This window comes from Cucurbita moschata, unplaced genomic scaffold (assembly GCF_002738365.1).
Source record: "Cucurbita moschata cultivar Rifu unplaced genomic scaffold, Cmos_1.0 Cmo_Scf00013, whole genome shotgun sequence".
In the NCBI taxonomy this organism is placed as follows: Eukaryota; Viridiplantae; Streptophyta; class Magnoliopsida; order Cucurbitales; family Cucurbitaceae; genus Cucurbita; species Cucurbita moschata.
Genome location: NW_019268529.1, coordinates 1338482 through 1353695, shown reverse-complemented (window position 1 = coordinate 1353695; position 15214 = coordinate 1338482). Strand labels below are relative to the sequence as shown.

The 15214-nt window shown below is 35.4% G+C and overlaps 4 protein-coding genes across 6 annotated transcripts; 2 read left to right on the top strand and 2 right to left on the bottom strand.

Annotated features, from left to right (window-relative positions):
* Positions 1-643: 643 nt before the first annotated feature.
* LOC111451338 (60S ribosomal protein L10-like) lies at positions 644-2461 on the bottom strand. Its single transcript, XM_023091716.1, has 4 exons — positions 2375-2461; positions 1713-2214; positions 1467-1548; positions 644-871 (listed from the first exon to the last, which is right to left on the bottom strand). Exons 1-4 carry the CDS (start codon positions 2382-2384, stop codon positions 803-805), a joined length of 663 nt encoding a protein of 220 aa, XP_022947484.1. The 5' UTR covers positions 2385-2461; the 3' UTR covers positions 644-802.
* Positions 2462-3549: 1088 nt separating this feature from the next.
* Positions 3550-7467, top strand: LOC111451337 (glutathione S-transferase zeta class-like). The gene is made up of 10 exons (XM_023091715.1): positions 3550-3668; positions 3775-3865; positions 4015-4071; positions 4253-4338; positions 4427-4498; positions 4747-4800; positions 4982-5057; positions 5663-5724; positions 6195-6254; positions 7131-7467. The coding sequence occupies exons 1-10, from the start codon at positions 3666-3668 to the stop codon at positions 7236-7238; spliced, it is 669 nt and encodes a 222-aa protein (XP_022947483.1). The 5' UTR covers positions 3550-3665; the 3' UTR covers positions 7239-7467.
* Positions 7468-8887: 1420 nt separating this feature from the next.
* On the top strand, positions 8888-12368 carry LOC111451821. Of its 3 annotated transcripts, none has more exons than XM_023092390.1 (4): positions 8888-9098; positions 9378-10433; positions 10777-10862; positions 11529-12368. In XM_023092390.1, exon 2 carries the CDS (start codon positions 9436-9438, stop codon positions 9769-9771), a length of 336 nt encoding a protein of 111 aa, XP_022948158.1. In that variant the 5' UTR covers positions 8888-9098; positions 9378-9435; the 3' UTR covers positions 9772-10433; positions 10777-10862; positions 11529-12368. The 3 variants fall into 3 exon arrangements, with proteins under 3 accessions (XP_022948158.1, XP_022948157.1, XP_022948159.1); XM_023092389.1 differs by having other exon boundaries at positions 10761-10862; XM_023092391.1 differs by lacking the exon at positions 11529-12368 and adding an exon at positions 11189-11405 and having other exon boundaries at positions 10761-10862.
* On the bottom strand, positions 11572-12012 carry LOC111451588. Its single transcript, XM_023092060.1, has one exon. The coding sequence runs from the start codon at positions 12010-12012 to the stop codon at positions 11572-11574; it is 441 nt and encodes a 146-aa protein (XP_022947828.1).
* Positions 12369-15214: the final 2846 nt, after the last annotated feature.

The window sequence follows — 15214 nt, the reverse complement described above, 5'->3', positions numbered from 1 at the left end:
TACAGGAATTCGCATAATATCCACGACCATAACTAACGTCCCTCTAAGACTACACCAATTCCTTCCATGAAACAAGTTAACCATGTATAAAAATGTCCACTTCAATAATTGGGAAAATCAAAGGCACCCCCAAGAACAAGATTTACTCATAATGAAAAGCAAGAAGACTCAAACAACTATAAGAACATGCAAGGAGAAACAAGCAGGAATCGTTATTTAGCTCCCATCATAATATCATTCATACGAAACAAAGAAAGTAACAATAGAATCTTAAAAAACTAGCAATTCTAACTTACTCCCTCCCCTCAAGTCTTCATCAAAAGTTGGGAATAATCATTTCATCAACAGAAAATGGATATCTCCAAAGAGGGTTGGGTTTAAAATGGCCAAACAGTGGAAATTGATAAGGCATAGAGAAGAGAAGTGGTTCGTAAAACCCAACAAATAAAAGCTAGTTAAAGGAAACCAATCTGATAAAGCTTCTGCAAAAGAAAATAAACATTCGTTGAGATTTTCTGTAAACGGCCTAATTCTCAGCAAGAATTTCTCATCAGTTGCCTTGAAATCTCATTTACTGTTGTTATCTCCAGCGTTCTCTTAAACAACTAGGTATTAAATCAAAACTGTCAGAATTGCAAGCTAATACAGAGTCAAGAAATAAGTTTCATTTAAAATATCAAAAAGTAATAAACCCAGGCAAACAGAAACTCCCTCATTTCACAATGTTCAAATAGACTTAATGGTACTAACGTCGACATAAATTCCATATCAATTTAAAAATGACAAAATCGACTAGCTTAGCTTAGGCAGCTTCAGATAGAAAAGCTCTTCCAGGCTGACGGTTTGCTAGAGGGCCATGGCATCCAAGAAGCTGCACAGTACAATAGCCATCCCGCAGGTTGACAAATAAAAATAAAAATAATACCATGAAACTCGAAACAAATGATAGAAATAAGAAACATAGTTTGGTCATATTGTTGCTGCTTATAAGTGATGAAGACCCAAGAAATATATAAGCTTATGCTACAAAGATATAATCCTATGACACAAATCCCAACCGAAAAGCCATTCATATCATCTAGTGAATAACTTTGTTGTATGTCTTAGAGACGTGCCCTACATTTCTTTAGATTCAATTGGACCTTGTATTGGATGTTGAGTACTAGACAACCCGAGCATAACTTAGAGAAGACTATTACCATCCTAGAGGTCTACGGTTCAAACCCCTACTTTACAATATATTAACTCAAAAGATAAATAAATGAATAAATACTTAGCACTAAATCGTTTTAGTTTAATGCAACGAAATTTATTTTGAAGAAAAGAAAATGCAGCCTCTCCTAACTACCATTAGATTCATTCTCATATATCGTGCTTTTATAAACAAACAAACAGAAAAAAGCTCAATCCATTTCCAACAATTAGAACAGAAAAGCAATTATATGGTTGTCCACAATGTCGCTTACCTTTGCATTAACACCATCGGGCATAATCTTGTTCTCTGATTTGAACTTTAGATAATCAGCTCGGCTGAACTTAGTGAATCCCCTGAGAAAAAAAATAGTTTGGAACAATCAACATTCAATCAAATAAAATGCTCTAAAATTTTCCCATCAGATCCCAGGTAAAGAACTACGATTTTAAAAAGTGCACGCACAAAATTCAAGGCTAAGGAAACTGAAACTACATGAAATCCCAGTTAAGGGGCATACCACTTCCTACTAACGATGATCTTCTGACGACCTGGGAACTTGAACTTAGCACGGCGAAGGGCCTCCTGAGCATGTTGGCTGTTGTTGTCCTTGCAACGAACAGAAAGAAGAACCTGACCAATGTCCACTCTTGCGCAAGTTCCTTGGGGCTTACCGAACGCACCTCTCATTCCAGTTTGGAGCCTATCAGCCCCAGCACATGAAAGCATCTTGTTAATTCGCAGAACATGGAAAGGATGCACCCTAACCCTCAAATGAAACGCATCCTTCCCAGCGAATTTCGACATATACTTATTGCAGGCAATACGAGCTGCTTCCAAAGCCTCACTGGATACATTTTCTTTCTCCCAACTCACAAGATGAACACAGAAGGGGAATTCATCAACACCTTTCTTCTTCATTCCAACATCATAAATCCTGATCTTGGGATCGGGGACACCACGACAAAATCGCGATTTCGGGTAGGGCTTATTCTTAATTTGACGATAACATCTAGCAGGTCCTAGAAAATCAAATGCAAACAAAATGAAAACCAATCATCAATCAATCGGCATTTGCAGATAACAAAGCTTTATCACCAAAGATATATCCTAACATTAAGGATGAAAAATGTTCATTAGACAAGTAAAGGGAATGGAAGAAGGCAGAGGAAAGACAAATACTTCTCCCCATGGCGTTCGTCCCCTCGTCCCTCTGCTGCTGCGAACGCGAACTTCGACCTGCTAGGTCGAAAATTAGGGTTTTTAGATTCTTTTAAAAGAAAGATGAACAAGAAAACTTTTGTAGAGGCCCAGTATTTACGGGCCGGGAAAGGCCCAAATGCAAATAATATAAATAATGAGAGAAAAGTACATTCGTATCCTTAATCTAATAAATATCTACCGGTTTTACTATGTGCTCTAGAAAATTCAGGTTTTTTACTACGGTTGTCTAAGTTTTTGAGTAAGCCTCGAAACCCTACAGATTTTAGTCATCCATCGTGAGAGTCGACTACCTATATAGTCCCTAGTCACTTATCAGGGCCAATTTACATACGAGCGACTTCCGCCGTGTCCCATTTTCACACTCAATAGAAACACTCCCTCGTGATGTCTAACCATGTAGTCTCTAATCTCTTCCAAGTCTGATTTAAGGAGTCGTGACGTCAGCCTTAACCCATTCCTACATTCAATAAACACCTTTGCCTAAACATATCTACTTGTGTAGTCCCTAGTCCCTCTTTAGAACTGGTTTACGAAGTCGCACCGTCAACCTTGACTTGTTTCTACACATAATAGAGATACTCTCTCTAGTAATATCTACCCATGTAATCCCTAATCTTTTTTCTAAACTGGTTTACATAGCTTCTACCCTAATTTGCTTCTATACTCAATGGTCTCAATGGTCTCAGGGGTTCTGGTGACATCGTTCATTTGGATGTCTAGGTGGTTTACATCTTGTCTCTCATCTCCAAGACGTTCGAGATTAACTCCCCAGGGCTAATCCGACCTCTAGATGCACTCAAGTCTATGTACGTGATTTAACATACAAAATGATCATGTTCAAGTAATAACCTAAAAGGTTTCTAATATGAGTGTTTTATCTTGATAACACTTTTGTTACAGTTCACATTATAATTGTTACACATAGATTTGATCAAATGGGTCATGTAGAGATATGTGAATGGGGTATCTTATACAATTAATTAGAATATTTTATTTCTCTTCCTTATAAATTCGTTAGCGGGGAAGATTAATATTTTACATGATGATTATATACAATTATAAATACGAAATTCGAACACAATGATTAGCCATTTATTAAATAAAAAATGTTACAGAAATAACTTTCTTCCGTCAATAACTAGGCATTGGGATGAGATATCTATTCAAAGAATTAGAACTTGAAAGATATCTTCTCAATCAACACCTCATCCATCTCTGATTCTTCGGACTCTCCGTCGATCAAATCATCATGGTTGATCCTTACTTTCTCTCACCATCTACTGTTCATTCGATTTGATTTTGCTTTGTTTCGGTTTTGATTTCCTCAGCTAACTTGATTTCATCTTCTGTTTCTCAAGACTGAAAATGTGGCGTCACCTCCGTTGAAGCTTTACTCGTCCTGGAGGAGCTCTTGTTCTCAACGTGTTCGAATTGCCCTAAACTTGAAAGGTCTTTCATCTTTCCTCCATTTTTCTTCTCTTTTCATCTCATGGTTTTAGTTTCTGTCTGGTAATCGAATGTTCGCTGTTCGTTGTTTGAGATTGCTTTTTTTTTTCTTCTTCTTTAGTTCTTATTGTTGTTGTTATTACTGTTTTCAGGGCTAAATTTCGAGTACAAAGCCGTTAACCTACTGAAGGGAGAGCAATTCACTCCCGGTAATGATTATGCTATCTTCTTTGTATTTTGGATTTAAGTTTTTCTACGTTTACTCATTTGTTTCTGAGGAAGCTCGTATTCTTCTATCATCGTCTTCTGCTTTTTAATTTCATTCTCGAGGAAGTTGAAGCTGATTTTCTCCGTTTACTTTGTTTTTGTCCTTGTTTTCCTGATGTTTAGAATATGAAAAACTCAATCCTATCGGTTATGTACCTACTCTCGTGGATGGGGATATCGTTATTGCCGACTCTTTTGCTATATTAATGGTTTGTTCTTTTCATCTCCAAATTATCTATGATAAGTTTTCAGTTGTGTAGCTGTAACTGATCGCTTGTATTTGTTTTAAACATACAGTATTTAGAGGAGAAGTATCCTCAGCATCCTCTGTTGCCAAGTGATCTGAGTAAAAGAGCTGTTAATTATCAGGTATGTTGCATTTGTTAATCATGTCTGGGATTAATGTACATTTGGTACCTGCAAATGTGCAAGAAATGCTCCAAAATAACAAGGGAGGGACTAGTTTGTATGGGGTCTGGGGACTAATATCTATTTGTTGAAATTGCAATTGTATAAAGCTATGTGGCTAGAAGGACCGCAATGGAGGGAGCCTAAGGATTCTTTTTTACCCGTTGTTGTATGTAACATTAAAGTAACTTCTCTAAGTTTTTTCTCAGGCTGCAAACATTGTTTCTTCTAGCATACAGCCTCTTCAAAATCTAGTTGTTCTGGTGAGCACATGCATTCTTTTGACATTTAGTTGATTTGATGCTCTTTTATTGTTTTTCCCCTCATTATGTTTTAATCTTATATATATGATGTTTTCCATTCACTTGTTTGTTTCCTCCTTCTGCATGGTATTTTTGAGGTTTTTAATCTTATTTACTAATGAACTGTTTTCTCAATTTACAGAAGTACATCGAGGAAAAATCTGGTCCAGAGGAAAAACTTCATTGGGTTCAACGTGTCATTGAAAAAGGTTTTACAGGTAAGCTTGAGTTGTGATGAAACATAAGAATTAATAATTTATTTGGACAAGTAAGGTACGAAGGTTGAAAAACAAATGGTTGCTGATTAGTAACTGTTGATTCTGTCCTCATAATTGATAAGTAATCATTTGTATACATCAATCTCTCTTATATAATCAGACCAGGTAAGGACATGGTGCATGATAAGTTAGACAACTTAGACTGAATTTAGACAAGCTTACACTGTACCAGGTCAAAAAAATTTCCTACGGAAGACAAACTTAGCACATGGAATAGATGTAGGACATATGCAATGATTGTGTCCAGTCTTAATTTACATAACTGACGTCTAGTTGTGTTAATTGTCATCAGTCAGCTGCAATTAACCCTCCCTCAACTTGAGAAGGTAAAAGAAAATCCGCTAAAACCGCAGCTGTCTCACCTCTTAGTTTGTATAATTTCTGAAAGAATTATTTTTTCTTCCATTGACGTGTGTTTCACTCAGTTTCAGCGCTTGAAAATCTACTAAAAGCTCATGCTCTCTCAAATCTTATTATGTATATAGCTGAATGAGTTATATATTTTTTATTATCATTAATTTTTTCTGCATTTCTATGTGTTTCAGCACTTGAAAAGCTGCTAAAAGCTCATGCTGGAAAATTTGCTACTGGAGATGAAATCTTTCTGGTTAGTTTAAGTTTGTGGCAGTTTATAGAAAATCTAAGTGATTATCACATCTGCATATCATCTTGCGGTTTGCCCTCAGGTTGAATGGTGGCCAAGATTTTTATTGTGGTCGAAACTGTATTGACAGAACCCAACCTATTTTACAATTCAGGCAGCATTGCAATAATAAAATAGATTTCTTGGCGTGTTTGGTGAAAAATACTTGTGCTAAAAGTTAATATCTTTTCGGAAGGGTGATGATTAGTACAGTCTTCAAATGGAGTTCTCATTTGCAAACCTTTCTATAATTATCCTCTTTTAGACATTGGTGCCAATTGGAGTGAATTTATGTAAGTTCTTAGGCGTCCTTCAATATGCCCTATCCTCCCTTTGGTGACTTCATTATTAATGAAAGTTGTTTTTTCCCCTAAAAAAAGCATTGAACTTCTTTTATGCATCTATTGAGATCAGCCATTTCTTATCATTTGCAGGCGGACGTGTTTTTGGCTCCTCAAATTCATGGCGCCATTAATAGATTCAGTGTTGACATGGTATTACTGGTTCTTAAAATTTCATGTACTGGTTTTAAAATAGAGCTTACTTGTCCCATCTTTCTGCATAGCTTTGTTAACGTTGAAGTACTAATACACCTTGTATCACTCTGTTTTTCATTGGTTCAATATTTTTTAAGAGCACGTCTATTGGCCTTTAATTTGCACCTTCATTAGATATCTTTCACATATTTATATTTTAAAACCCTATTAAGAAGTGAAAGGAGGAGAGCAGTCGGAACTAGGAAGTACTATATTGCTATTATTTGAATTGGAGACTGATTAGCCTATCAGCCTACAGTATGGTTACTTCCCTGATTACCGAGGAAACAAAGATTGCTTTGCTAGGAATATTAAAGGGAATTATTAGATATATTATTAGAACTGCAAACAGGGCATAATTCTCATTGAATAATTTTTTTTTAAGAAAGTGTTTGTAAATAGGATAAATTTTAAGTTTGGGTCCTATTAGTCCCAACTCAACTAAACTTGTAATTTCACTTTTAAATTCAAATATGGTAGGATTGTTGGGGATGGGAAGAATTTGGAATGCAGTTATTTTGGGAAAGTTTAAGCCTTTTGAAATGCTTAGATGTTGAATTTTCTTTTATCATTTCATCGGATCATATCATTCCTTATCAATCATCTGTCTGTGGTCGAGTTTAAATTATTAGCGGATGACGATTTATTAATCTATTCATATCGAAGGAGTACTCGAAAGGCTCTTCACAAACCATTAGAAGCTAGTAGTTTTAGTGCACTTGCTTAGATTAATGTAGTCATGATTTGTATGTAAGCCAATGTAGTGTCAATCATTTCTATCAATTCCTTTCTCTGCTCCTGCTGACCAGTTTCTATCTTGAACATTCTTTGCAGTCCAAATTTCCACTTTTATCCAGGTTGAATGATGAATACAATGCCATAGCAGCATTTCAAGATGCAGAGCCATCAAAGCAGCCTGATGCTCCTCAAAGCTCTAGCTAAATCAACGGTAAATTTCATGTGTTTGAAGTATGAATTTTAGAACACAAGTTTATGGATTGTGAACATCAATATGCTGCTTTCATTTTCCATTTCTGGATCACTTTCAACTCTTTTGGTTCTTTCATGTTTTTTGTTATTTCCCCAATTTAGATTTAGATTTGACGATGTAGTAATAAAGAAACAATTTGAGTTTTTAAGATCATATGCAACTGTACACACATTACACGCGTTTTACTTGAAAGTAAGAATGACAGATTTATTAATTAGTTCTCAGATTCATTGTTTTGAGAATTTATTTGAAGTTAGGATTTTTGTATTAAGTTTAAAATGCCATAATGTTATATTTTTAGATTTTTCTAAATGGAAGTTGATTTGGAGTTCAACAACTATTTCTTTCGCTTGGCATACACCTCGAAGATCAAGACTACTACTGCAACTTTGGCGTGTTTTTGCTAGTAAAGACAGTCCTTAGGCTCGTTTAGCGCCGAGCATCTATTCTATTATTGAAACTGACAATTTCGAATTGATCAACTACGATCTAAGAGTGACTTATATAGGAGAATTGTTAGTACTCGCCAAATTGTGAAGTTCAGAATTTATTTAAGAGAATTGTTACTCATTTTTTAACTTCAAGAAAAGATTTAGGAAATTTGTTAATATTTTCTCTGGTAAATACTCATTAGACGTATGTTTTAATCACTAAACAAAAAAATGAAAAATATAGTGTTAAGTGTAAAGAAACTCTCCTCTCAAGTTGTTCCTTTTGCTGTTTCGGTATATTTTAATCGTGGGTCAAAACCATCATTTGGTATCAAAGCTAGGATACTAAAACAAACGTCATGACCATACAAAGTCGTCGGATGATATATGACGATGATAAAGAGCGGAAAGAAAAGGAGTGTAACGCTACAGTAACCGTTTTTTTCCCCAAGGCTTACCTTATTCTCAAGGCTTTCACTAATAAGGTAAGTGACTTTACTTTTAAAAAAGTCTTAATTTTTAATTTGAAATTTGTGTGCTAAAAATGTTTATTGTTTATGTATAAAAATATTTTACTCGATGGTTTAAAATGTAACTCCAAATGATTCATAGGTAGAAAGCTTTTTAATATTAACGGTTAAATAAATTAAAAAGTATAAAACTTAAGGTCTATTATTTATAATATAAATATTAATGAATAAAAATTAAATCAATAAATATATTGTTTTCCTTCCCTTTTAAAAAGTGTTTTTATTAGATATAATAAAATAGAATTCAGATTGTTTACCAAAAAAAAGTCCTTTAAATTATTTCTATTAAAACGAAAATTTATATAATAAATTTATTAATTTTAGATATTTTGAATACGTAACTAATTTATTAGATATTTCAAAAATAAAAAAATGTATAATTAACTCCTGGTTAAACCAATTAACCTGAATTTATTATTAATTTTAAAAAATACATACAATTATATATATGTATATATATTTATTTATTTATTTAAACTCTTAAAAAGAATTTTAATTTTTTAAAATATATATTCAAATTAAGTTACAATTTTAATTAAATATTTGAACTAAATAAATAGATATTTTTTCTTAATAAATAAATATAAAGAAGACTTATTGAAATCTAATATTGTAATTAAATCTATTTTCAAAATTCAATTACTTTTGGTCTCTGGTGTGCCCTAATTTCTTTCCGTTTCAATTCAGCCCTACTCTCTGTCGATCGGCTCTTCCTTCGTATATACATTCTTTCTTCAGCTCTCCCGAATCCGCCGGAGCCCTCCAACCGGCGACCGGCGACTGACCGCTGTTGCAGCTTGCAGCCTTGAAGCCGCTGTCGTGCTCTCGACTACTTTCTTCTCCTCTTACGGTATTCTTTCTCTTTTCCTTACTTTTCAATTGATCAAATTAAAGTACGTCAACCTTCAACTCAAGTATCTACAATTTCATTTCTAGAATTCCCCGTTCATTAGCTCCTATTGATTTCTCCTTATACTCTGATCACTCAATTTCGGTGAACATTTCAGATCTAGTTTAGTTTGTAACTTCAAACAGACATGCGGATAATTCTCTTTCTGAACTTTTGTTATTAACTTTAATTGTTTGGTTTTTGATTGTTATACTATATTCCTTCTATTACAAATTTCAGATAACTGAGCAACTAGTAAGATCTTCATTTTATTGATTACTCGGGAATAGAAGGGGGCATGGAAACTCAGAAAAAGGAAGAAGATAATTTAACTGCTCCTGCCAGTTCCTCTGGGTTTTTGGGTAAACTGGAAGAGAAGTATAAGGAACTCAAAGAGAATGCAGAAACATATCCTTATGTGTGGGGCTCATACATTGTTGTCTATGGTGGTTTTGCTCTTTGGACTGGCTATAGATGGAGAAAGCTTCGGAAGACCGAGGATCGAGTACGTGCCCTACAGGAGAAGCTTCGACAACGTTACGAAGCCGAACAGTCTGCCAAACAATCGGCCAATTCAGTGGCATCAGTTGAAAAAGTCTCACAATCTGTTAAACAGCCTCCTTCCAATCAGTAACCAGGTTTTGAACTAGTTTCATGTTGTTCCTCACCCCCACCCAGAAAATAAGCTATTGGTTGGATATATATATAGATATATATATATCACATGGGCAATTGAGAAGAGTTCCAATGTGTGGAAATTTTGGAGAATAGTTTGATTTTTGATGCCTCTTTTTCTTCTGACTGGTAATTTTTGTTCAGGTAGAGCATTTTTTGAAATGTTGAACATGTGAGACTTCTTATAACTCAATTAGAGGGGCACTTTTGATATTGTTTTGTATGCTGGAAGAGATAATAAGTTCAAGATCACTTATGGAGCTCTGTTTTTTAGCTCCTTTCACAGGGGATTTCCCTTTATCCTTTTCTTTCCATATTTTTCATCACATCAATGAAAAGCTTGTTGGCAAAACAGAGAGAGCTCTGTTCTAGTTAAAGATCAATTGTGCAATGTAAATTAAGGAGTCGGAAGAACAATTTACTTTTAACACATAATGACCTTTGTTGGAGGGAGTATTACTGTGTCCAACAGGATTTGAGCTTTTGACCTCTTTGTCGAAGATACTATTACAAGAATTGGAAGATTTCCCGACCCGTTTTTGGTTGTGTTGAAATAAAGTGGTAAATCTAGCTGCTGTACATCGTTTCCCATCGACGTACTTCAACACAAGGAACCTTTAGGTAAGACTGATTGTAATTTGAGAGTTTAGGCACTTTTACTTCTCATTAAAGTTCAAAGTTCTTTCCATTGGTTATTGACAGAGCTAATGGAAGAATACTTTTAGGTTTTATTGGATCTTTTTGAGAACTGATAAGAATTCTTTTACTGTGCATTCACGGTTCCATTAACAAGTTTTGGGTGCAATTACATACCATTCAATGTTTCTCTTTTTATTTCTTTTAGCAAGAAATATATGAACAGCCTTATTTTAGAATGATATTCAAAATATTTTGAAGTATTTTCCTGGAAATATGATGGATCTTATTCTTCATTCAACTTTTTCTTAGTTCGACATTTGCACAGGTGGGGATCTAACCATTGGTCGTTCAAGTGGTAATTGGTGGCTTATCCGATAGATTTGGTCGTTTTTCTTTGACCAATTGTTTGAGGTAACTCGATTATGCATGTTAGATTTTGGTCGTTTTTCTTTGACCAATTGTTTGAGGTAGCTCGATTATGCATATTAGATTTTGGTCGCTTTTCTTTGACCAATTGTTTGAGGTAACTCGATTATGCATATCTCCTGATATTTAATTGGGTTTAGTTTTGATTCGACTAGAAAATTACTGAACTTATACTCTAAAAGAAATTTTTTTTGATGTATATGAGCAAAACTTGGATGCCTAAAGGTCATAATTAAAAGTAGAAACAACTATCTGGGTTAGAAAATATGCATTCACTATAAATTAAGATGTAAAAATTCCAACTATTACAGGGAGTTCAAGACATCAAATTAAAATCATTGAAGAGCTATCTATATCCTATCCTGCCATGGACGAAAAAACACTTTTCGACCATCATTGATGCTCGATCGAGGATGTATCTTGTTTAACTAATGACAGAATTAAGATTCAGATCGACATACATGAACAGCATGACCATCATATATACACACTCATGAAACATGAACAAAGATCAATTTTTAGTTTTTCTTTCCCTGGTTTTGCTAATATGTGCTAATGTGTTCGTGTTGTGTTTTCTATTTCAAGCAAAGTCAAATTCTATAAGACATTCATTCAACTTTCCTGATTCATGGTCTAATTCTTCCTCCGCAGTAACCAAGCTTGCAATGGAGCTCAAGTTTTGGAATGCCTAGCTTTACGACCCCATTGTTATGGCTAATGGCTTTTCACTTTCACGAGACGCTCCCGAGCTGTTTGATGATGAATTGCTTTGCCTTTGATTGCCGTCCTCCTTATTAGCCTGACACCCTGCATCACTTTGAGGGGATTCATTATGAGTATTATTATCGGCATTTTCGTTATTTGTTGCCGCTGCATCTTCGTTCACAACTAAGCCAAGAGAGACTCTAAAACCACATGCACGTGAGATGATTCTATACAAGAAAGTTAAGAACCAAAAGAACCAAGGGAGGCAGACCAACGACAAGCCTGCGACCGGTAGCCATGCGGTGTTTTCGGTCTCAGGTAGGGTAATATACATCAAAAGGCATCCGCCGCCGCTGAGAACAGAGAGGAAGAGAATGAAAGTAACGATCCATATTAATACACGTCCAATTGATGGATCGACCAAAGACATTTGGTTTTAGACCTATCAATGGATCAAAAGAGGGATGAAAGTTTCAAAGCCTGAGTTAGAAAGATGATCTTCTTCGTGTGACCATCTTCCATCTTCCTCATTTAGACACGTTACGAATCAAAAGGTCGTGATAGAGTTGAACCGAAGGCGATCGAGATTGTTTTGTGATCAAACGTGAACCGAAAAGTTTGAAGAAGTGAGAGGGAGGATGATCATGAGGGGTCTTGCACGTAAAGGATTGGTTTGAAAACTTTGTGGAGAGATCCTCATGAGTTTCTGTTTGGAGGAACAATATCTACAAAAATTTTGGTCATGTTTTTTTCTAATGGTGTTACGCAATTTCAGCTCTCTCAAAATTAGCCAATTTTTTTCTTTTTTTTCTTTTTCTTTTTTAATTTTTTTTAATTTTTATAAATTTTAATTACTTCAAAATTTTCTTTATAATATACTAATCACGGCTTTAATAATATACCTAATTTTAAATTCCAACGAACATCTAAAAAAAACCTAAAATGGTTACGACACATATGATCAACTATCTCATGTCTTCCATAACAGACGCAGCGTAAACTTTATAGGGTTTCCGTTTCTTTATTTGAATAAAAATGGATAAGTTGAGTATTTAAAACACCCTATAATTAACCCGCTTTTGGAGCTAGGAGATGAAAATATATACACAATGTCTATTACTATCCGACTCGTGGGACCTAAAACCTAATTTCACTTTATTTTCAAGGTAAAATTGGATGTGCATTTATTTCATTATACATGGTCTATGTACATGGACACAGACCCATTAAGTGAGTATCGAACTTTCCTAGGTCCGATTATGGGCATGCGTGAACCAACCAACAAAAAAAAAATTGGACGCATAATAAAGAATCATAATTTTATGCATACACATAATACACGACAATCTATGTTGAAATTGAACACATAATATGCATGAGATCTCACAATGTAAGAGAAAATAGTTGTTCAGTGATATGGTAGAATATAGCATGTATCATGCATAATCATAACTCGTAAAATCATAACTCGTAACTTATGTGACTGACATTCATATCATCTATTATTTTTGTATACATGACGATGATTCTTAAATATCTATGATTAATTATCATAGTGGCATATCTTAATTACATAACATCCAACAAACTCATCATGATAACACATGTTAGTTATAGGACATACCATGTATCCAACCAAACTCAAAGAGTAGGATAAACACAACTTGAAATGTAGTAACCTACTAGATCGAGTTGTAAAATGCCAAACTGTAATGCACGAAACTGTAATGAATATTCTTACAACGAACAAGACATAGGAGTGACTTGCCGCAAACAAAATGCAACTACGACTTACAATGAACTGAATGTAGTTGTGACTTGCATAAAATTAAATCAATCATGACTTGCGGCCGATCCAAGATGAGAAATTTAAGATAGGTAACTCCATCTTGGTCTCTGTAGTGTCAACATTCCTTGTTCTCTGATTAACTTCTCGAGGATACGAAAGCCCAGTTTCCGCTTTCTTTAGTGAATACCGCTACATGGGCTTCCCGCATCCATCTTCAAGTGAACGTTTGTCTGCTTTATTCCTCCCGCTCACCGCCCTTCCATGCTTCATGGGTGATTTTTCTTATATCATCCGACCTTCCCCGTCTACTTTTGTTCATCTTCTTCGTAAGAAAATTTAATTCCCCAATTTCTTTTACTTCTCTCTCCTGTCCTTGGAACATCATCATCTTGTTAAATACTCCTCCCTTTTTTCAACCTTCTTTTTAGGTCTTCTTTGGTTGAGATGACAAGTTTGATATCCCATTTTTCTTACTCTCTGGTGACCTTTCTCTAGGTCTCCTTGGTTGAGATGATAAGTCCGATGAAATAAACCGACTTGTACGTTGCTTTTTGCTGACTTAAGTAGCCTATGGTTTCTTCTTGGCTTTGTTCTTTGGTTCCTTTTTCTCTCGACCTACCAATTTCTTCTTCCCTTTTTTGCTCCCAACGCCAATAGATACTTTTGGAAGATATTGATGGTCGTTGCAATAGTACTTTATACATGGGGTTTTGCAACTGTTTTACTTTTATCAACAGGGATCTATTTTTGTCAAATATCTTGTGGAACGAGCCGACTAACTCCACTCTACTACATTCTTGTGTCATTTGACTAAAACTAATAATATTTCTCTTCAAACTTGAGATGTAATATATCTTGGTCAATAGACGTTGATCGTCGTTCTTACACTGGAGCAAGATGGATCATTTGTCTTGGATTGGTACAATTTATCCTTTTCAATGCTTCACGTTTCCAATGAACTTCTCATCAAGCTCCTTGAACTTTGCTCGATTTCCGATTATGTTGGTCTTCATTTGGTCTTTTTTGTATGCAAAGAGGTTCGCCATAACCTTCTCTTCATTGAGCCTCAATGGGTTGGACATTTCTTTTTTGGCCGAATCAATGCAGGCTCTTCATCATTTGTAATGTGAGGTTTACCTCCTCATCCCGCTCCTTGTTGCGGCACTCTACCGCATGTTGCCCATATTTTTCCACAAACGTAGCACTTGATCATGCTCTTATCCTTCCAAGGGTTGGCATTATCAGGGGTTTGTGAAGTATTGTCACGATCTTCTTTGTTGCGACGTTCGTGGCCACGCCCACGCCCACGACCTCTACTTTCATTGTTGTGGCTGTCATATCCTTTTGTACCTGAAAATGAAGAATCAACCGCATCTTTCCTTTTCAACTGTGCAAGCCATTCCTTGTGTGAGTAAGAGATGTTTCTTCTCCTCCCTGTCGTTGTACCAACGAAGTCTCTACTCATGGACTTTAAGAAGACCAACAACCTCATCAACCAATATGTTATTGAGGTCGCCAAACTACTTAATAGAGGTAACCATATGTATGAATCTCAGGAGAATAGCTCAAAAGAACTTCTTGACGACATAGATCTCCTCCGGTTTGTCGCCTATGGAATGGATGCCGCTAATGATTATCGTCAACTTCATACCAAAGTCGTCTATTGACTCACCGTCCTTCATGCGGTTAGCCTCAAACTCACTGTTCAAGGTCTGCACCTTTGCTTCCTTGACACATTCCGTATCCACATGCATTATTTGCAGCATCTCTCACGCTACGTGTCCTTCCCTGCCAACATGAGAAGGAAGTCCTCTGAGACTACTTGAAAGATGACAGAAAGAGT